General features: G+C 34.2%; 1 protein-coding gene across 1 annotated transcript; it reads left to right on the top strand.

The window, feature by feature from the left end:
- Positions 1 to 221: 221 nt before the first annotated feature.
- Positions 222 to 23,183, top strand: LOC129278031 (E3 ubiquitin-protein ligase COP1-like). The gene is made up of 18 exons (XM_054914232.2): positions 222 to 283; positions 650 to 747; positions 1,628 to 1,692; positions 2,533 to 2,649; positions 3,190 to 3,258; positions 4,148 to 4,252; positions 7,195 to 7,247; positions 7,928 to 8,003; positions 8,531 to 8,648; positions 9,238 to 9,373; positions 10,477 to 10,620; positions 11,132 to 11,240; positions 11,956 to 12,037; positions 12,489 to 12,605; positions 13,467 to 13,584; positions 14,114 to 14,327; positions 15,634 to 15,693; positions 16,625 to 23,183. The coding sequence occupies exons 1-18, from the start codon at positions 258 to 260 to the stop codon at positions 16,685 to 16,687; spliced, it is 1,770 nt and encodes a 589-aa protein (XP_054770207.1). The 5' UTR covers positions 222 to 257; the 3' UTR covers positions 16,688 to 23,183.
- The last annotated feature ends 111 nt before the right edge of the window (positions 23,184 to 23,294 follow it).

Below are 23,294 nucleotides of genomic sequence, written 5' to 3'. Positions count from 1 at the left end.
TCGAATGTTTTCAACCACCCCCTTCTATACTCAATTTTGTTTATCTTTTACCTATAGATGCTCATGAATTTTGTGATATCGAATTTTTAAAGTCTCTTTTGGAGACATTTGTAGACATGTTAACACTCTCATTCACATTTATTAATACCTTTTTCCTGGAAATTTACAATATCATTCTTCTGTGAGAAATTACTAATTCTAGATCATGTATTGTATCTTTCAGTCCAATCTGTTTTGAAGTTATTGAGGAGGCGCATATGACAAGATGTGGACACAGTTTCTGGTAAGATGAAATCAGTGAAGCTTTCTAATTGCATGTTAATATGTTTGTTGGCAATACAATTGAACTTCTTGTGGTACCTACCATGACTACATGATAATAACGATTACTGATATAATAACAATAGTTATAATTTAGAAAGGGCATCTTCCATTTAAGGCGCATTAGACCAAATTAAAAATAAAACATAAATTACATTTAATATTGATTTGAAACTTTAACAATGAATGAATTATATGGATGTCTGTCAAAAAACACTCTTATGCAGGTTATGTTATCAGGTAATATAACCACACACATACAGAATAAAGCACAAACATCTTACATTCTTCTGTTCTTAAAATTTTATGTTTTTTTTTTCTTTCTTAGCCGGAGATGTATATTGCGAAGCCTGGAGACAAGCAACAGATGTCCAAAGTGCAATTTTGTTATAGAGAAGACTGACCAAATATTTCCAAATTTTGCCTGTAAGTTTTGTACATTATTGCGAGGTAATGCGATATTGTACATACGAGTTGACGAGTTGATAGGAGACTAAATTAGGGAGCCAAGGTGAAAGCATTATACTGCACTATTGGTTTTGCAAATTGTCTTTATTCTGTGTTTAATGTGTTTGCAAGGAATGCAGTGTTGTATAAGTGACCGTAGAAGTTTTCTGGAGGTTGCTTGTGACTCTGTGACAACATGCAATACAGTTTCTTGGAGGCTGTGGGCAGGTGCCTTGTGTAATTAGAGTTGTTTTGTTTTGATATTAATGAAGACGGAGAATATATATTTATGACAAGATCCATAGATGGGTACTGGGCATAATGGTCCAAGTTCACAAAGACAAAAAGCAATAAAGCAACTAATTATTGGAATTATTTAATTGTGCACATTATATGTAGGAGGTGAACAAAACCACCAGTGATATAAACCTAATTTGCTTTGCTTTTTCATATAATAGCATGTACCTGTACTCATATTGCCTTGTAAATTTTTATGTCAACAGGTCTTTGAAATGCATTTTAGATGTTTTGAATTGATAATCAAAGTTTGAAAGAGTTCATATTTTACAATCTGCATGTACATGTAGCTGCATTTCAGTAAAATAATTATTCTTGTACAAAAGACTCCCAATTTCTCCAATCCTTTTGGCACTTCACGGTGATTTGATAGCTTTACAACTTTTCATATGAATTTGAGAACAGAGACAATCCTTTTAGGAAGCTCCCACATAAAGACATCAATAAATCATGGAATTGTTTTAAAGTGAATGCGATATAACACACATAGTTTTCACTTTGTTTGGTACACTGTATATTATCTTGATTTTTACCTCTCTTCTCTCTCTCTCTCTCTTTGCAGTGAATGAACTTATTCTGAAGTACAGACAAAGAGTTGAAGAGAAAAGGTTAAAACTTGGCCCTCAGGTAAGAAGCCTTAGATTCACGAAAGTTCTACGTGTAGCTTTACCACAGGTAAAAAATTGATAGTTCATTTTTAGGGACTTCTATACACAACCTACTGCCCAAATCTGTAATATTGGACAAGCTTATCCAATATTACAGATTTGTGCAGTAGGTTATGTAAACAATCTAATGTGGGTTTTCCAAAGCTCTTTTGACCATTTGGGGGCAAAATCACCCTGAGCCCCTGTGTAATTTTTTCCATTGCTTTACCAGGGAAATATATGGTTACATAAAATGCAGTCTGATTCTTCTCACTGTAAAGGTCGCTAGAACTTATATTGTTTGTAGAATAATACAAATTCTGAAACTATTGTATAGATGTGACATCACATATTGGTTTAGGGAAGAGTAATGACAGCCTTAATTCAGTTTGGTTGAATTATAAAGGAGATTCTGTTTGTAATACTACATGAAATGAGAAATATGGAACATGTGAGCAAAAGTCTTCCTCTCAACTGATCGATTGTTAAATATCATTTTGAAAAATTGAGTCAGATTTTCACTGTTTGAAAACACTTGCCATGGATATTACCATATCATGCATTTAGATTTATCAATACGCTAATTTTACTGGAAAATTGAAAAGGCCATTATATTGTTTTTAAATAGCTAAATTTTCACTCAAGAGTATTTAGAAATACTTTCCATGGAAGATTACAATATTAATATAAGGCTTTAATACAGATTAATGATTTCAAACTTTTAGTGAACTATTTCCAAATATTAGCATGCGCTATTTTCAATGTAAAAAACAACAACATTAGAACAAGGCTATTACATACATTGATTGATTTCTCTTAGACTGGTGGTCCTACACCTGATGTTCAAGAATTTATTCAAGACCAAGAGAAATGGGATCTAGCAGAAGTCAACCTCATGTTAGAAGTACTAGTCAGCAAGAAAAGGAAGCTGGAGATGGTATGAAATAAATAACTCTCATATGATTTTATAACAGGGAGATATTGCTGCATTATGTAGCAGAAGACAATGAAGTCGTAATTATGATAATAATAACTAATAAGTATATTGTAATTGATGTCTCAGAATGGGATACCAGAAATATTCCAAGAGTTAGGGCTAATATTACATGAAGTGCATTTAATTGGAATATTGGCTCTAACAGTTGAAATATTTATGGTATTCCATGACATAAAGCCATCCAATATTATCATAATTATCTATCCCACCCCCCCCCCCCAAAAAAAGGGGGAATTGTATTGAGCAAGTCGTGTCATTTACAGCCTCACTTCATGGGATCAAATTAATGCGACTTTTGTAGTTCATTATAACGTCATTAAGCATCATTGCGCTCTATGCTGCACATTGCTTTCATGAATCTTATACCTAAAATCATAGTAGATATCATTGAATTAAAATATTCAGATTCTAGTAGGACTATTCAATTAATTATTGATATAATAATATTCTTTTTTATTTTGCTTTTTGTTTCTACCATAGGACAACCAGGTAGCCCAGATCCAGATCCTGAAAGATTTTCTTGATGAAGCCAGGAGAAAAAAGCTAGAAGTAAGAAGACAATTCTGTAATAAAATCTCATTGATGTAACATTTTTAGATCTCAATATACATGTACATCTGAACAGTATTCATTCTGGTTTAAAGTATGAAGCCATTTCAACAGTATGTGTAGAATATATAGTGCACAGTGTGATGTAAAAATATTCAATAATACTATAATTTTTGGTAGTCCTCTTTTGTGTGAATCAATCCAATAGTGGACCAAAGTGATGACATAAACATTATTTTTAGCATAATGATATACCTCCACAACCCAATTTGGTGGGAATCGATCCATGGGGCCCCATGATATGACCTCATGAATACATAATTAGCCTCATTCAAGTCATTGTATTATTTGCCTTGTTCATACCATTTTGAACTAGGCAAATAATACCTCAATTTCATTGGGGCTAATTTTACATGTATATTCATGCGGCCATATCTAAGGCCCCCTTGGACCAATTCCCATCAAATTTGGGTTGTGGAGTTTTTCATAAAAAATATGGTATGAAAATACTGGAATGTAAAGTGTGAGAATTGATGACGTCACACGTTGATACTCTTTATGAATTGATTTGCCAAAATGTATTTTTCCCCCTGTTGAAGTAAAGTAAGTCATTTATATGATTTACACTAAAAGATTGATGTGCCATATGCAACTGGCAAGAATTGTATTTCTCTTTGGGGGAACTCGATATGGGTATTTCTGTGTCCAGTCTTTATTTTTCTCAATTTCTATAACACCTCATGAACTACTCAAGCCATCATTATTTGAGATTTGTATTATGCATTCCTATATATGAACTAGAAAGCAGAAACAAATTGTGGTTGATCCTTATAATTTTCAGACATACATTTTTCCATTAAATTGTCCCATTTTTATTTTGTCCTTTCAGCAAATCAATGAGCTTTCAGCACAAATGTCAATACTTGAAGATGATATCAAGAGAATAGAAGAGCGTATGAAGAAACAGAGGCATGCATACAATGCTATGATGTCGGTAAGTTCATCTCTTTTATAACTTTGATTGAAAGCAATTGATTGGAACTGATTTACTTTTCAGATATTATCTTCACAAAATCTGTCTTCAATCTTCTACCACAAGAATTTTGTTCAATACTGTAGGGAATTTCAAATTCTCTATGAGTGAAGTTTATCATTGATTTTCTACAGTAATTTAGATATATTAATCTCTTGACATATGAACAACAAAACTAATACTTATTGTGTGTCTTGTCTTGTTTATTAATAATTTTTTTATTTTTTATTTAATTACCGGTATTCATTTGTTTATTTTGATTTATTCATTTATTTATTCATTTATTTATTTATTTATGTATTCATTAATTCATTCATTTATATTTATTTGATTTGTAATTTTTATAAATTTATTATTTACCACAATCATTTATGGAGATAGAGGCACTATGCAAATCAATTACACCTTACCACTAAATGTGACAATCCATGCTTTATAATTCAGTCCATCATTTGACCTTTTTTAGTGTGACATATATTAAAATATATATTTTATGTGATATAAGTATGCCCTGAGAACCTGACATACTGCTTTGGGATTATTTAGTTTCGTGTACTTTTGCCAAAAGTCAGAGGAAATATCAGTTTCACTGTAAACAGTCATACCAAGTTGGCTGGGTTTTTTTTAAATCAAATACATATTTTCTTCTATAGTCGGTTCAACTATTCCCTAATGTACAAATTTCTGTCACCCGTGCTTCTTTTGATTGGATTTATTTTATCAAATGATTATCCTTGATTTTGCTTGGTGGCAAAGGATTGTCAAAAATGATTCATTTCTACAATTTTTATCAACAACTTTTCAAAACAGCAGAAAAAAAATAGACAGTTGTAGGTTTTCTCTGAGTGTGAAAGCAACCTGAAGTATATTGAACTACCATGGCTTCCTGAAGTTCAAGGTCTTGACTCATACCCTTGCCAACACATTTGTATCCAGTCCTACTATATTATCCTGATGCCAACATTATACACATGTTTGTATCACCAATAGATTGTTTAGTATTTGCCAATCACAGCTGAGCGGGGTCCACCCTTAACCCTCTTATTCGGCCGTCAACTCTGCAGTCACCATGAAGATGGTCTTCCATGTTGCCTTTGACTTAGTCTACAAAGACTTTAATGTGTCAAGTTGCTGAAATTATTAATTTTCTATTTAATAGCCTGTATATTAATATTCAAAATGAAATATAGAACTTATTTTCCAGGGCCCTGTAAAATAAAGCTGAACGATCGATCGTAGGCTGATTTTTGCATTTGATCATACTCAATAACCTACGCAATCAATCATAGAAATCAGCCTCTTGTTAATTGTTTGGCTTTGTGTTGCAGGGCCTAGTATAGAAATTAATTTCATACTGACTAGCCATCCTTGCAAAAAATAGATATCATGCTCAAAGATGATTAAAGTATATCTAAAGACTGCTCAAGGAAAATGGCCTTTATGAGCAGGTTGTCTTTATGAACAGATGTTTCAATGTGCAATACTCAAGGGAGACTTAAATTGTGGTGTTTGTACTATAGACAGTGCTCCTTCTCTACAGGGGTTGCCAAAGTAGGTTAGACTGTACTACAGATTTATGTAATAGCCTTTTTGTTAACTTACCTATTTACATGTACCTTACATTAGATAGGCTCCCGGTCATGACCTAGTGATCTAGTTACCTAGTTGTACATGTAAGTAAATGAAATGAACAATCACTACGCTCTACTGAGGCAGAATGTGAGTCGTCAAGGCTGTACTCTGGCAACAGGGTATTCCCCCACTTCTTGTCCATGAGTTACATACCTCCTCAATTGACAAGCAAGTAGCACTGTAAGCTGGTTGACCTTCACCCTGTCCCAGTCCCATTGCAACTCACAGTGCCTGTCCCTTGGTGATCAGTCTTCGATGTCAGACCTTGAACTATCTTTTGATAGAGAGGTAAAATGTATGAGATAATGAACCAGAGCCAAGAAGTGTGGGCAGTCATTGATCTGCTTTATCTTTCTTTAGTTTCATTTATCATTGGTAGATTATCATTTTAAACCTTGTTTTGCCAAATAAATTATGAGATCTTCTTCCCTATACTTCAGTATTTCATATGTCTGTATTGATTGCTTAAAGTGCAGCTAGATAATAGAATTGAAGCATCAAAGAATGACTTGATGGCCATTTTGGTTATCGACAGTTCCATAGGAAGATGTTATCCCCATTTCTTTTGAAGAATTCTATATTGGCATACCCTGAATACTCAGACTACACTCTCAAACTGCGCTTGTACTCATGTATCATTGCCACCAGAGGAAATTTCATCTTTCTCTCTTGTTTTGTCTTGCATTAATGGTGAATCAGTTCCCGTCGTCAGATGTCATTTCTGGTGTGTGTTCCTAAGATACCTTGCAGAATCGGGCAATGTTTGTGACTCGCTTCCCGAGATGATTGCCTCATCCTCTTAGATCACATGTTGTCAGCTCCACCCTTGATATCCAGTAGCTTCCTAACTTCTAATTGTTTCTCAGTGACCAATTATGATTTTGCTTTATGGAATAATAAATGTAATATGATTTTTAAAAAGGATGGTTTTATGACAAGAGTTGGTTTTAAAATAGTAAATGAAGATTTTTTTTCAGAGACTCTGGATGTTTCTAATATGTAAACAGCTCTTTTGAAGTAGATTTTTGTCAAGGTACCAAAACGTGTATTAGCCTGATGAAGTGGAAAATATAATAGGGAATTTATGTACAAAAAGAGTGTAGGTAGAATAAGTCAAAAATTAGTTTATCATGCTGGTGATAATTCATGAGCATTAAGTACTCAATACGCATCCAAAATTTTGATAACCTATGGCATGTGGTAGAAGAGTTCTTGATAATTTCTCACCTAATTTATTCTCATTATAAATATTTATGTATCTTTATTTACAGGCATTTCCTTTGAAAGCAGTAAATAGTAATGATATATTCCTACCATCAACCAGGTGAGAGTCTATTACTTTCCAATTGGCCATGTTTCAAGGCTTGTTTGGACATGCTACATGTCCATCAAGCACAGCTACATATTAAATACAAAGTCAGTGGAAATGTTGAATATATATGAGACATTTTTTTTATTTTTTGTCTCCAGGCTAGAAAAATCCTTGGACAAATCTAATTTTTACTTAGTACATGATAAGATATGGCATATGTTTCTCTGTTAAACTATGGATAAAATATCTTGTATTTGAGGGTTGATGCCTTTACTGTACATTTATATACAAAAGCAGGGTGATTTGTCTCTCATTGTCTGAACACTATTGAGAAAGTTTCTGAGCTTTTTTCCTCGCCATTATTGAGCAAGACTAATGACTCAAGTTATTATTTTTATTATACATTTATTTGATTGCTCAAAGTGGAAATAATGTTTGTTCATATACTCAATTATGTTCATAACATTTTGTTCCTTTCCTGTCTAGTGATTTATTACTTTTTCTAGGTTTACTTCTTTGGAGCTCTCTCTTTTGTTGTCTTTCTTTCTCTCATTTTATATTTGCCAATCTTTACTTTATTATCTAGTTGTGCTATCTCCCTCTTCCTCTCTATTTATTTCAGTTTCTTCCTTATTCATGTATGTATGATTTATGATGTTATTAAAGCCTTGTTTTGTTGATATTATTTTCAGTCATTCAGAAACGTCATCGAAGGTTGAAGGTGTGAAACCAGATGGACCTCAGGAAGGCTTCAATGGAAGCAAAAACGTAAGTGGAAAGTATGTCTTTACATGTCAGAATATTGCTTACGTGTCAACATGTCAACAATATTTCTTAGAATTTTCCTCTTCAGCAGAGTGTCTTGTATGTTGACTTTCTCTTCAAAATTTTAACTATGAGCAAAATGGACACAATGAAGCAATTCCATAAAGTATGTACATCCGACCCCCTATATGTTGGACCCTCATGAAATATTCTGTCTCTGATTTCTAGTTCTTATGACAGTCTGTAATGCTCTAAAATGATCATGACTTGGTCAGTTTATGAAGTGAAGTAAGAATTTAGAAAAATGGGGATCGGATGTACAAAAAGGTTAATTCTTTTATGGAATTGCCCAATTTTGTCAAAATCTCATAAATGAAATTACCATCCTCAATCATTTCAGATCTAAAGCTATAAATCAGCACCATTATGTAATTCATGTTCAAATGATTTTGAGAATGCTTGTGACACGAGTATTCTTCCATTTAATCAATTTTTTTCTTCTTTTTTCCCCCTTCCATTATTCTTTCCAGGGTGGAAGACAACAGTGGTTAGATTCAACATTAGCATCAAGAAGAAAAAAGCTGTACAATCACTTTGATGATTTACAATCTTGTTATTTCTCTATCAGGCAATCAGAGTTAACTCCATGTAAGTTCAATTCAAATTTATCTATAAAGTCAGTTTAATAGCTTTTCTGAATTTAATCTGCATACTGAAATCCGACCACATCCTGGTCTGGTACAGTGTATTATTTGAATTAATTTTTGGTGTATTTCAAAGTGACTTATCACACCAGTCATGCTCCATGTCTTTGATACCAAAATGGTGACCGGAAAGATTACATACTGTCCCTGTATGAGTGATTTGATACAGATATTACAGTGTAACCCTCACTAGATTCAATTTCAATGTGAAAAGATATTTAACCAAAATGGAGAGCAATGAATCCAAGCCCCCTCACATTTAGGAAAAATTCAATAAATTCTCTCATGTTTAAGTGTCCGAAATTGATGGTTACATGGTTATAAAGTTGGTTATTATTCTCTCCAAATTAAGTTACTTCTTTGATTTTAAATTAGGCCCATTAAGTGGTGTTAAGGTTACCTTGCTTTGTGTTAGATGCATGCAGCATAGACAGTACATATCCCATGATTGTTCCTTTACATGATGTTATTAAGTGTCCCATTATTTATACTCGAAAATACCTCATTACATGACTATTTGAATTATTTTTCAGGTGAATTAAGATCGTCAGATATGTTAGATCAGTTTTCTGAGAACCTTTCCAAGTTTACCAAGTTCAGTTCTATGAGGCCGCTAGCCACACTAAGCTATGCAGATCCTTACAATGGCCAGTCAAGTATAGTCTCAAGGTTGGTGATTAAAGGGTTGCAACATTTTGTGTCATATTCCTTAATGTAATTGGTCAACAAGTTGCCAATTGCCATGTCTGTGATCACAACTCCAAAAATTGTAATTAACCTTCTTATATCAACTACCATGTTATTCAAAATCACATACATATTAGTCTGATGCGTTTACTCATATAAAAACTCAATATGATTTAAGGATGGATGGCACCGACATCTAAAGAGTCAATTTTCAATATATACAGCACTATTCTTTCCTAGTTTTGAATCATTAATCTTGAGGCAGTGCATTAAATGTGCATTAAATTCAATCCTATGCCATAGAGTGATTGTTGAATTCAATTTTCTGAGCAGGCATTTTGTTGATTGAGCAAGCTCATTTGACAGTGATATTATCAATTTAACAGCCTGTAAGCTTTATGAATATTGGTAAATTAAAACAATACCCTATGATGATCCAGGGGCCTGGTCATAAAAACAGTGTTTGAATGAAACTAGGGGTGTGTTCAATGTTGATTTTCAAATTTAAATAGCAACATGAATTATGATTGAAAATGTGATTACAAAACATGAGTATAATGAAGAATAAAGGGTGTGTTCAATGTCCCCCGTTCCCGGTCGGAAAAGCAAACATCTTTCAGATCGTGATTGGGAGGAAAATTGAAGCGCCGAAAAAGATACGTTTGTAAAGACGATCAGCTCAGATTTTACGACCTTCAGCATTGGGAATGTGACATCAAACACGATTGAGTTTTGAAACGTTTTTAAGTTTGCTCTCGCAGTGCAAGACTAACACAAGTATGTGTCAGAATTGACCCTTTTTTGTGATGGCTCAACCAGCGCAACGAGAGCAAAAAATCTACAGACGATCAACGTGATAATCAGCTTTATATTTTTGACACTGAACAGTGCACCTTTGATCATGTTTGTGTTTTGTGTTTTGTAATTGCGTTGTCAATCATGATTCATACTGCTGTTTAAATTTGAAAATCAACATTGAACACACCTTTCAAACTTCATTCGCATTGTATTTGTTTTCAAATTCAAGTAAATGTTTTATGTAACATGGGACTATTTACATCCTTGTCTTTTGATCTGAATTACAGCATAGAGTTTGACAAGGATAATGACTTCTTTGCAATAGCCGGTGTGACCAAGAAGATTAAGGTGTTTGAATATGGTACAGTCATCATGGATGCAGTTGATATACATTACCCGGTCCATGAGATGGCATGCAGTTCAAAAATTAGGTAAGTATTTCTGTTTTGTACGGTATATAATAAAAGTGGCTGTTCCAGGGGTGCTTATTCAGCCACGCCCCCAACCTTCTGGTGAAGCTGTTCATATTTTTTAACTTGTTATGATAGTTATTTATACTTGACCTCCCTTTAAAGACTTATGCTTCCTCCCTCTTTTAGAAATCCATAGCAAAGATCATATAAAGAGTGTGAAATTTTGAACACACCCCTTGAAGTAATTACCACATTTTGCATTTTTATTTTCTTTAAGGACTGCTTCCTCATCTAAACACGAAAGCATATCTCACATAAATGTCACCAACGATATAGGATTATAAAAAAACATTTACAAATGAAGTGATGAAGATGAACTTAACTTTCATTCAAAGCCAAGGTGTTTTATTTGAATAGAATTAAATGTAAATATGCTTCAATCTTTTGGTGTATCCACAATTAATTGCATGTTTTCAAATTATACAAATATGTTTACTCAAGTATATATTTTTCTACTTTTGACATTCAGTTGTGTAGCATGGAGTGCATATCACAAAGGAGTTTTAGCAAGTAGTGACTATGAAGGAACAGTAACACTATGGGATGCCTTTGCAGGAGTTAAAACACAATCATTTCAGGTGAGATCTTTATTATCATCATCATTATTGTCAACAACAACATCATCACCGTCATCACCATCATCACCATTATCATCATCATCGCAGTCACCACCATCATTATCATCATCATTATCCCATCACCATTATCCCATCACCATTGACTCCATAACTGTCATCATCATCAAAATCATCATCACTGTCATCTATATTTCCCTCACCTTCATTATCACTATCATCATCACCACTTAAATGACATTTTCCCTTCATTTACTGCTTTTATTTACCTCAATATAACAACAGGCTTTACAGATCTACAACATTGTAATGTACATAGTTCCATCCAAGGACTCGAGGAGTATTTTATGAAAAAAAAATGTCAATGATTTTTTGCTGACAGTTATCTTAGTGTACCGAGATCCTTGCATCTGTTTACTGAAAACACTGATCTTAGTGTTGGAAGTGATTCTTGACTTTTGTGAGCACTGATATCAATAAGCTAGCAGAAGCAGGATTATAGGTCACATCTAGGGCACAGTGTGTTGCCAAAGTGCCATAAAATATAAGGCCTTACCTTCTAAAAAATCATTAAATAAAAATCATAATTTTGATATGAAAGGATAATTTAGATTGGCGCATGTATTCTTTTTTGAATGAGAGTGCTGTTAAAATACCAATCATTAACAGCAACATTAGCATTCTATTTGATAAATCTGATTCTATCTTTCTTTACTAGGAGCATGAGAAGCGATGCTGGAGCATAGACTTTAATCGGATGGATCCTAAATTACTTGCCTCAGGTTCGGATGATGCTAAAGGTGAGATGCAATAAGATGGGGGGGGGGTGATGGTCATTTTCTGATTGTACATTGTGACTGATTTCCCTTCAACAAGAGTGCAAAAATTGATCAAATTAAAGATAAAATATAATCTCTGTTTAAATATAAGCTAAAATCTGATTTTGAATGGTTGAAAGAGATATTTTTACTGATAAATATCTGTTTGACCTAACAGGCTTTCAAGGCACTCAATGTGTCAAAATGAATCCCGGAAAAATGCATCTCAAATCATCACCATATGAAAATTTAAAAATCATATGTATCAATTAATGCATTGATTATACCTCTACAGGATTGCGTGTGATTAGGAAAGATCATGATTTTCAGTAAATTCTCCCTGAAAGATACTATCAATGTTGTCTACTATGCTGTACAGCAGTTAAAGGAGTTTAATTCATTGAGGCCATCTGTTATTGTTCATTCTTGACAGTCAAACTCTGGTCAACCAATCAGGAGCAATCAATCACTAGTTTAGAAGCTAAGGCTAATGTGTGCTGTGTTAAGTTCAACCCCACCAAGATGTATGGTCTAGCCTTTGGATCAGCAGGTAAGTGGCTTGACCTTTAATGATCTATCTTATTTGAGCATATTGAATTATGGAAGGTAACTTGGTGAGAGGATATTTTGCAGGTGAATTGCTTACTGAACAGCAGATATATACTCAGGTCCAAAATAGCCCTAGAAATGTTTTTTTAAGAAGAAAATGTATTAAATGGGTGAATTAACTTTGAATTCAATATAAAAAAGTAACCAAAAGTGAACAAAAGCAGGTAATATACCCCCACCAGATCCGAATTCTTTACAGGACATTGCATTATTGGGCATTAGATTTTTACGGATCCCCGCCTGTAGTATTACGATAAAGTTTAATCTTTTTACAGATCACTTTGTGCTTTGCTATTTATGCCTTGGACTTCTTTTACAGTTCACTCGGTCTATTACTATAACATTTTACCTCATTACTGATCCCTGTGTGATAACTTTTATCATTGTCCTTTTAAAAGATCACTGTGCACTATTTATGACATTTGACCTTTCACAGATCACTGTGCATTATGATCTTTCTAGAGATCTCTGTGCATTATTATGACCTTTGACCCTTTCACAGAACACTGCATTGTGACCTTCGACCCTTTCACAGATCACTGTGTGCATTGTGACCTTTCACTTTTGCACTGATCATTGTGTGCATTATTATGACCTTTGACCCTTTTACAGATCACTGCATTATTATGACCTTTGACCCTTTCACAGATCACTATGCATTATTATGACCTTTGACCCTTTCAGAGATCACTGTCCATTAATATGACCTTTGACCCTTTCACAGATCACTGTGTGCATTATTATGACCTTTGACCCTTTCACAGATCACTGTCCATTATTATGACCTTTGACCCTTTCACAGATCACTGTGTGCATTATTATGATCTTCGGCATCCCAAGCAACCTCTCAATGTCTTCAAAGGTCATCGGAAAGCCGTCTCATATACAAAATTTGTCAACTCAGAGGAAATTGTATCAGCGTAAGTAAATTTTTGAAAAATTAGACTGTACAACCAGTAAAATATATATCATATTCTAAAGACAGGACTATTTCATTCCTTCCCCACTTCCATTCATATCACCATTGAGCTATGTTGTCATGATCTCACTTTACTGATATGCAGATATTTATCTTATTTATATGTGTAAAGGATCTTTCCCTTGAGTCTTTGATAAATGATGATTTTACACATTTCTAGAGAAGTCAGACCATGTTTCACGAGTTTGGAGCAAAGAATATGAATTAGGTGACTCGTATCAGAATACAATACAAAAATGAAAGTCTACAAGATCTTTGCTTACAGCCAAATTTGTGCAGATCATTGTTATATGAAAATAATCAAAATTTGAAATTTTATTTCAGGGTTTTTTGTATGAATTTAATTTTTTTTTACTAAGTACTTAATTCAACTCAAGTCATTTAGGGGTGGACTTGACTGTAACATAATCATGTGTAGAGCCTACGACAATACTGGAAAGTCTTCCTCTTATTCTACTTTGTATACTTAGGTCCACAGACAGTCAACTAAAACTTTGGAATGTTGATAAGCCACACTGTTTACGGACGTTCCGAGGTCACATCAACGAGAAGAATTTTGTTGGTTTAACGTCCAATGATGATTACATTGCGTGTGGCAGTGAGAATAACTCTCTATTTGTCTTTTATAAAGGCCTTTCTAAGCAGATTCTCACTTTCAAGTTTGACACAGTTAGAAGTCTAATGGTAAGGATCAAGTCTTTTGTTTCTTTTAGTAGCGGTATAAACAAAAAAATTTCATAGTTCATGCGTTACATGACTACGGGAAAAAAAATCCTTTAAAGAAAAGTAGAGAAAAATTAATTAGTTTACTGCTACCTTGATTTTCATAGCATCAAGAGTATTTAAGTTGATATATGAATATTGCGATAGGTTTATCAGTTTGGTAGTTACGAAGATGCAAAATTTCTTAAACTTTTGCGCAGTGACTTAAGTATTATGTTTCTATGAAACTTGCATGACTTTGTGGCCCGAATAGTTTACAACAACTTTATTCATTGAATTGTGAACGTTCCATGTCGTGAAGTATGCGGGCCAGTGCCGAGCAATGCTTGAGGTGTCGTGCCAACATTTAACATTTAAAAAATTTTGGCACAATAAATTACGGGGAAAGTTTTCGTGAACTATTTGTAAACTTGGCAGAAATCCATCGGGCCAAGTCATGCCATTCGGCACCAATGGCACACATTTCACGACTAGTGAATGACTAGTTCACGACCATCCATGACTAGTTCATGATAATAGCTCATGAGAAGGTTATGCATAATTGTCCTTTGTTATTATTAAAGGGGAATCCAGCCTTGGCCATAAAATGTTGTGTTGGGAAGAAGAAAAATAAATTAAACAGAATGGCGAAAGTTTGAAAGAAATCGGACAAACAATAAGAAAGTTATAGCTGCTTTAAAATTGAGATCACTAATAGTATGTAGATTTCAAATTGGCAACTGGGTAAGTAAATTATGACAAGGGGCAAGGACAACTTTCCCATTGGCCATGTACTTTATTATCAGGGATTTGTGGTTTTCTCCTAAGTACCCATTCCCCTGGGGCAGTAATCTAAATATAATCCAGGTAGTATATTGTTTAATGTCCTCATGAAAGAAAAATATAATTTAAAGTAAAACTTTTGGGAAAAATTACATCTTAGCCATAATATGTATTGGAGTACATGGTAGAGTAGTCCTTGCCTTACATCACTATGACATCCCATATGCGGCCAATTTGAAGTCTCCATGAGTATAGTGATTACGAATATTTACAACTTTTAAAGATTCATAACTTTCTTGTTGTTTGTCCAATATTGTTCAAACTTTCACCTATCAGCTTGTCTGATTTTTCTTTTTCTTATAAAAACAAGTTTTTATTTGGGTTGGATTTCCCTTTAATGGATAATAAGAGTGGAATTGCGTAGGTTTATTAATGGTGATTCAGAATCTTTCAAATGCTCTGCCTGATATAGTCAATGATCTCTTTTCTTGTGTTTTATTTGTAGGACAAAGATAAGAAAGAAGATGATTCCAATGAATTTGTCAGTGCCGTAGCATGGAGGACAGTAAGTATTGTCTCATAAAAAAATATATCATGCTCGCTACTCAGTCAGTAGGCATAATTTCCTATCTTTCATCAAGATACTTTTAGCAACCACGTAACCACTTTTCCTTATATTTCTCAATCAAAAAGTGTCAAAGTTAATCTGTGTACTGTGTGCCAAAAATAGTTGGTCATTCAGACAGGAGTTTTAAAGCTGGTTTTGTTCCCATTGGATAGGGGTGGACTTTTTCACCTCACACTTGCACCCCCTCCCTCTACTTTACATGATTTGATGCATCCTCAAACCAACCCTCCTCCTTTCCTCCTACACTTGTTCCTATCCATGTCATCTTTGGCAATCCCCTCCTTTTTTAAACTCAAACCCAAATGCCCTTATTAAAACATGCCTCTTGTACACAAATGGCGTCTATTTTCAAGAAATGGCATTGTAATGTTTTCAAAGTCATGAGACGACAAATATTCTTTTTTATATTGTATCATGCAGTTATAATAATCAATCTTCTTTATCAGCATCAAGTTTTTGTTTATGGAAAATTCTCTTTTGTAAACTCTGAAAAAATCACTTGTGTTCAGTGCCCACTACCCTTGGTTATTTGTCTACAAAAGAGGAAATAAAAATGAACAAGATTTGTTGTAAACGTTTTTATTAGCCAGTATCCAACAGAAGTGAGTACACCCCTCAAGAGCTAAGTTGATTCAAAGCATAACTATTCATTGAATGCTTCATGGTCATAGTAGAAATGGGGCATTATTTATTTTTTCATTATTGTTTGAGATCAAGTAAATCTTTTTGTTGAAGAGCTGCAAAGAAAAGGTGATATTTTTGTGAGGGTTGTAATCACTACTGTTGGATACCGTAATGACTACTAATGAACGTGAGGCATATGATCGTGAATTTATTAATGAATTCAATTTTTGTTTCGCTCTTATAGGGTTCCAATGTGTTAGTAGCAGCAAACAGCCAGGGGACAATCAAGGTCTTAGAGTTAGTTTGATGACGGCTCTTCATCATTCACACCATTGCCTCATTTCAAGAGATATATTATTCCACTTCATTCATCAACTCTCTGCAATCTCTTTGTTTATTTGTTATTATTGATGATAATGATAATGAAAGGTCTTGGCTCTATAAACTTCATTAAGCCCTCAACATCGAGTTATAGTCCACTTTCTTCATCAACTCTCCACTTTTCTGTTGTTTGTCCAAAGTAATGAAAGATGATGGTTCTACATACTTCAGTAAGTCCTAAACATAAAGATATAGTCCACTACATTAATCAACTATCTCCATTTTGTTTACTTGTCAAACATGATAGAAACTTTGAAAGTTGACTCTACATTCGTCACCCCCTAACAATGACATATAGTACACTATTTTTTGTTAACTTCCCCAGTTGTTTGTTTGTTCAAACTAATGAAGATACATGTATTCAAAGGTCTTTGTTCTTTACGTTCTAGCACCTCCTCAAGACCCCTCCGTTCATCATTTACATTGCAGTTAACTCCTGGACCGCGCACTTCTACAAAATATGGTGACCGGGCTTTTTCTTCTATTGCCCCTTCTCTTTGGAACAAGTTACCCTCTTACATGCATAGTGCCAAGTCCGTCAGTCAGTTTAAGGCCCTGCTCAAAACATACCTTTTCAATCAATGAATCCCAGTTGTGGGTCGGTCATTGGAGGTGCACACCAGTTTTAATCTGTTAGTATTTTTTTTTTCTTTTTTCATGATTTTTTTTTTGTCACACCTTGTGTTAATATGCCCATTTAATTTTTTTTTTCCCCCATGTAAAGTTAAATTCAGAACACAGTGCGCTTAGAAACGCCCGTATTAAGCGCCCTATAAATGTTTTGTATTATTATTTATTATACTTCTTTAAACCCTCAATATCGAGATATAGTCCACTACATTGTTCAGCTCTCCTATAATATTAATATCATTCCTATAATATAAATATCATTATCTTGATGATATTGAGAGGACATTGCTTGACGTTCTTTTTTACACCCTTAATATTGAAATATAGTCCGCTACAGTTTGGACTCTCATATTCTGTCTGTTTAACGAAAGTAATGATATTGGAAGCGTGTTTAAAGGGTATTTGTCATTTAATGCAAAACTGTTATGGAAACAAGTATTGTTAGTAATCTGGTTAGCTCCTTTACAATATCACATTTGCTTTGGCAACAATTGTTCCAATAAATAGACACACACAGTAAAGTCAAACTTAAAATCTTAGAATAACAGTAAGTCTTCTTTTGCATTCTGAACAAGAACCATGTCACAATGCCTAACCTTATGACAAATGAGAATTTAAGAGGAGTGATAGTTGCAGAAGTATATATATGCCAGGCGTCCAGTTCTTTGTCCTTTCAATTATCACAGATTATTCAAAATAAGAATTCATATCTGGAAACAAGAATTTGACTGATTTTATTATCTCCATCACGTCAAGGTCCATTCAATACCGAGTACCAACACGTTTTTGTTCTGGGCCCTGTCTTTCAAAGAGTTGCGATTGATCCGATCAAACACAGCTATGGAAAGCCAGCAATGTCAACATATTGTTCAAAATATTTTCTAGACGTGCTGTTTATTCATGCATTCACTGCTTTCTTGAAAAGTGAGGGTGCTTCTCTTTGTTTACAAAGGACATTGCGCAAAATTCCTGTAGAAGAAAAATAATATGACACTGATGGATTTGAGGTTGATCGGATCAATCGTAACTCTTTGTAAGACAGGGCCGTGGTTATAGAAAGAAAATAAATTCATAAACAGTCAGGTAATGCTTACTTATCATTAGAAAAATGTACCAAAGATTTTTTTTTTTCCGAAACAATGACAGTAATATTTTAATGCAGAGATTGAAACATGCACATTATAAACAGTTTGTGCCACATCTTTTAGGGGGAATCCTGCTCTATAGATGCCAAGTGTCTTTCGTAGTGGCATTCCACATTGGTTTGTGAGGATTGGTGATTGAAAGATGCTTGCAGAATTCCTGCACGGCCGTGATCTGGCAGAACTACGTATCTCCTTTTATGCGATTCCGAGATATTCAAGCTTAAAAATTCAAAATTGCTTCTTTAGCTTTCTTTGAAAAAATGGAGAATGATGTATCGGACTTTTTTGTTTTCCTTTGTCCTGTGGAACATTTATAAGGAATTGGGACCCAAAAAAATTTGATTTCCTCATTAGATCTTGTAATTTTCTTCAATTTTTGTCTCACCTGCATAGCAGAGTGAGACTATAGGCGCCGCTTTTCCGACGGCGACGGCGTCAACACCAAATCTTAACCGAAGGTTAAGTTTTTGAAATGACAGCATAACTTAGAAAGTATATGGACCTAGTTCATGAAACTTGGCCATAAGGTTAATCAAGTATTACTGAACATCCTGCCTGAGTTTCATGTCACATGACCAAGGTCAAAGGTCATTTAGGGTCAATGAACTTAGACCATGTTGGGGGAATCAACATCAAAATCTTAACCTAAGGTTAAGTTTTTGAAATGTCATCATAACTTAGAAAATATATGGACCTAGTTCATGAAACTTGGACATAAGGTTAATCAAGTATCACTGAACATCCTGCATGATTTTCACATCACATGACCAAGGTCAAAGGTCATTTAGGGTCAATGAACTTTGGCCGAATTGGGGGTATCTGTTGAATTACCATCATAACTTTGAAAGTTTATGGATCTGATTCATGAAACTTGGACATAATAGTAATCAAGTATCACTGAACATCCTGTGCGCATTTTAGGTCACATGACCAAGGTCAAAGGTCAATGAACTTTGGCCATAATGGGGGTATATGTTGAATTACCATCATTACTTTGAAAGTTTATGGATCAGACTCGTGAAACTTGGACATAAGAGTAATCAAGTATCACTGAACATCCTGTGCGAGTTTCAGGTCACATGATCAAGGTCAAAGGTCATGTAAGGTCAATGAACTTTGGTCACCTTGGGGGTATTTGTTGAATTACCATTATATCTCTGTAAGTGTATTGGTCTAGTTCATAAAACGTGGACATAAGAGTAACCAAGTATCACTGAACATCTTGTGCGAGTTATAGTAGTTTTCAAAGTCAGCACTGCTGCTATATTGAATCGCGTGATGCAGGTGAGACCGCCAGAGGCATTCCACTTGTTAAAACTTACGAGCTTTTACCTGATTAAATTGACGACTACACTCCTAGCTTTTTATCAGGCAAAACTACGTATGTCCTGCGCATTGCAAAGTTTTATCAGGCAAAACTACGTATGTCCTCGCGCATTGCAAAGTTTTATCGGGCAAAACTACGTACAATGGATCGTATTACCAGGAAGTCCCTGGTATTAGCAAACACTTGTGAATTCAATATCAAACAAAATTTTCTAATAAAATTCATCAAACTTTCACCAAAATACACAAATACCTACAAAATATAAACATGTAAAAAAAAGTTGCAAAAATTGCCGAATTTGTTTGTCTTTTTTTTTACAATGTCAGCTTCCAATCGCACTCCCTTCGCATATGAAATAATTTGGTCACTTGAAAATGATATCGTATTACCGCACGCATAATTCATTTGGAAAAATTGAGACTGAAACAACAAAATCAGTGATTCAGTCTATCAGTAGATTCTAGATCTACCATGTTATAGATCTAGATCTAACAGTAAAATTATAGCTAAGATGGATCTCTATCATGTCGTTTTTTATAAAGACTTTGTGTAAAGTTAAGTTAACTTGTAATGTTTTAGAAAGTCAAAAGGGGCCTAAGCTTTCGATCCTAGCAGAATCTTCGTCGGAGGCAAAATGACAAACATGTATGTTTTAGATCGCTTATTCTAAAAGTTAATTCTTAACGTACTGTGTCAGGTCAGTGTTTCTAGTCAGACTTATATAGTCTTGACGCTAACCAATTTTTAGCAAAAGTTTCCCTTTGGAAGATATGGCACAATGGCAACTAATTCTACTTACAGTGTAGATCTAGAGTATAGATTTAACTCAAAAGTAAGATAAAAATTCATATGCATAGATCTATAGGAAAATAGTTTATAAACCCTTACTTACTCTAGGCCTACCTTAAAGTTTAGAGATGATGATCTGGCGGTGTTAGACCTCTAACGTATAATCTAACGTAGATCTAGTCTTTGATAAAGTCTCATGTTTATCATCTGAACAATAAAGTATACTAAATAGTCTAGCTTACCTTGTTTCAGTTCGGAAATTTTGATTTTCTCTAAAGCTAAATTCAAAATCCGTTTCCCTCTCCAGTCTCTCGAATTTGAAGCCATGGCACTACAGTGACTGTGAGAAGTTTAAATGGCGGTTCCTTATTGCGCTAAGCAACATTAGCTAACTGCACGTGATGCGGTTCTCCCGACCGTTACAATGCAGAAATGTGGGAGATACGTAGTTTTGCCTGATTAATCAACTTCTACTTTCGAAGATATTGTTCTAATAAAACTACGTAAGTAGACTTACGTAGTTTTGCCTTTTTATTTTCGTCAAAAATTGAAAAACTACTTTTGTAAGTCGACTTACGTAGTTCTGCCTTTTAAATCTTCTGATTATTGAGACAATTTTACAAAAACTGGTTTTCGGATCTCAAAAAACGGTTAGAGTTAGAACTTGAAATTTTGCCAGATGAATGAGCACATTCAAAACTATAAGAAACTCCAAGAAACAGAAAAACACCAAAAAATCACTTACACGGTTTTGCCAGATCACGGCCGTGCAGGAAAGACATGGCTCTCACTTTTAGTAAGGTACCTGTATGACAAGGCATTGATGCTCTATCACTTGTTCTGGAATGCTGAAAAGTTTGTGAACCCCACCACAAAATGCACTCCTTCATGCTGAGTGTTGAATGTTGACAACTCTATAATTTCCAGCGAGCCCAGAGAAACAAACTAAATTGAATGTAATATTTTATCACCCGACTTCACAATTAAGTATCTAAAACATGGCTGAACTTGAATACTTTAAATATTTTCATTTTCTGGTGGGGTTCATTAACTTTTGAGCACCACTGTGGGTAGTACAGATATCTAATCCCATGATGATTCCATCCCAACCACTTCTTCTTTACTAGTGTTGATTTACCCAAAGTAATGCAGGACTACAAGTGAACATTGCAAAAGGTCGGTCTTTCATGCATAGGCAATTCCATATGAGAAAAAATATAAATTCACTTCATATTTTTGATAGACAATCAGATGGATAGTTCTTAATACAAGATCCTTATGATAATTGAAGGAAATTTATGCAAAGAGGAATATTGTTGTGATAGTCTGTATTTGGTGCAATGCTTGTTTGATTTAATAAAACATTTGTTCTGTGAATGGCTCAATTATTTTTGTTCAATACCAGAATATAACTGTGAGTAGGAATATGCTGAATTGAAAGTATTAAGGTGATTAAATAGACACATTTTCATGTTGTCAAATGTGAAATAGATGGCTAGGTACAGAACAGGCACACAAATTTTGAAAATGATAGTAAAGGAATGACATCGCCCATGTGGAATTGTTCATATGCAGTAAAGGACTCACATAATGTGATTTTATCTTAGCAATTCGGTTAAATGTCGGTTCAGGATCCTATTTTGGGGCAAGCAAATTCCAGATATATCCATGTGCTTATTCAGTAAGGAAGTATTTTGGAATTGTTAGGGACAAATGAATTAAAGGGTCAAATCTTCAAAGCATTTTTCTAATGTAAATGTAGTTTATTTCTTCTTAGCTAGTAATGTTGTCTTGCATCAAGGGCAAGAGGTAGATATATTAATTTATGTGTATTCTTAAAAGATTTAAAACTTCTTTATGTGTTTAATGTGTGTCCATTAATTACTGCAGTGCTCATCAGCTATGGAAATTTAACAGTATTTCAATTTTCTGTCAGTTTGATTCAGTTAGGACAAAGCTGAATTCAGAGCTTACTAATCTATTTCCAGCCCCTTGATTGTGTACATTGTATATGGCTTTGAAATTGGCTGGTAGAAAAAAGTCATAATTTTTCCCTTTTTAACAGTTGCAAAGCTCACACATGCACTATCAATAAAGAATAACAGAAAATTGAATCATTGTTGATTCACCTGGATCTTGTTACTTTACAATAACCCAAAATGCCGGGGCCATTGGCCAGTTGACATTGGCACTACAACATAGTATTTAGCTTTTGCGATTATTTTTTTTTGGGGGGGTTATTGATATTTCAATTTCACTTTAGTTAGCCAAGTTCAGACAAATTTCTTGCTGATAAGCCTTGCAATGTCACAATAATAATATGGATTTATAAGTAAGAAAAGAAATCACATCAAATGTGGTCTTTCATCATTCTGTATTGTGCATTACTGAAATATGACACCCCTCCCAACCCAAATCCATGCCAATGAAGGCATCCAATAATGAAATAAGAGGTGGATTGAAATAAGATAAAAATATATTTAGCCAAATGGCAAGTATTGTCCAAAGTATAAAAACTATGGGGAAAACCTGTAATTTGTAACTGAAGTGTTTACAATGCAGTCCAGTACAGTAAATAAAAAGTTCATTCTGCTGTAGTAGACTTCACATACATGGGCATGTAACATTCATATATCTGATCA

The sequence above is a fragment of the Lytechinus pictus genome, chromosome 15 (genome assembly GCF_037042905.1).
Source record: "Lytechinus pictus isolate F3 Inbred chromosome 15, Lp3.0, whole genome shotgun sequence".
Lineage (NCBI taxonomy): Eukaryota > Metazoa > Echinodermata > Echinoidea > Temnopleuroida > Toxopneustidae > Lytechinus > Lytechinus pictus.
Note: the sequence above shows the minus strand (reverse complement) of the source record. Positions and strands in the feature narration are given on the sequence as shown.

Excerpts from the sequence above, each read along its gene's own strand:
- LOC129278031 (XM_054914232.2), top strand. The coding sequence starts at position 258 with ATGACAAGATGTGGACACAGTTTCTG. Across the intron at positions 8,004-8,530 it reads GCTTCAATGGAAGCAAAAAC|GGTGGAAGACAACAGTGGTT; the intron begins GTAAGTGGAAAG and ends TATTCTTTCCAG. Across the intron at positions 14,328-15,633 it reads ACACAGTTAGAAGTCTAATG|GACAAAGATAAGAAAGAAGA; the intron begins GTAAGGATCAAG and ends TTTTATTTGTAG.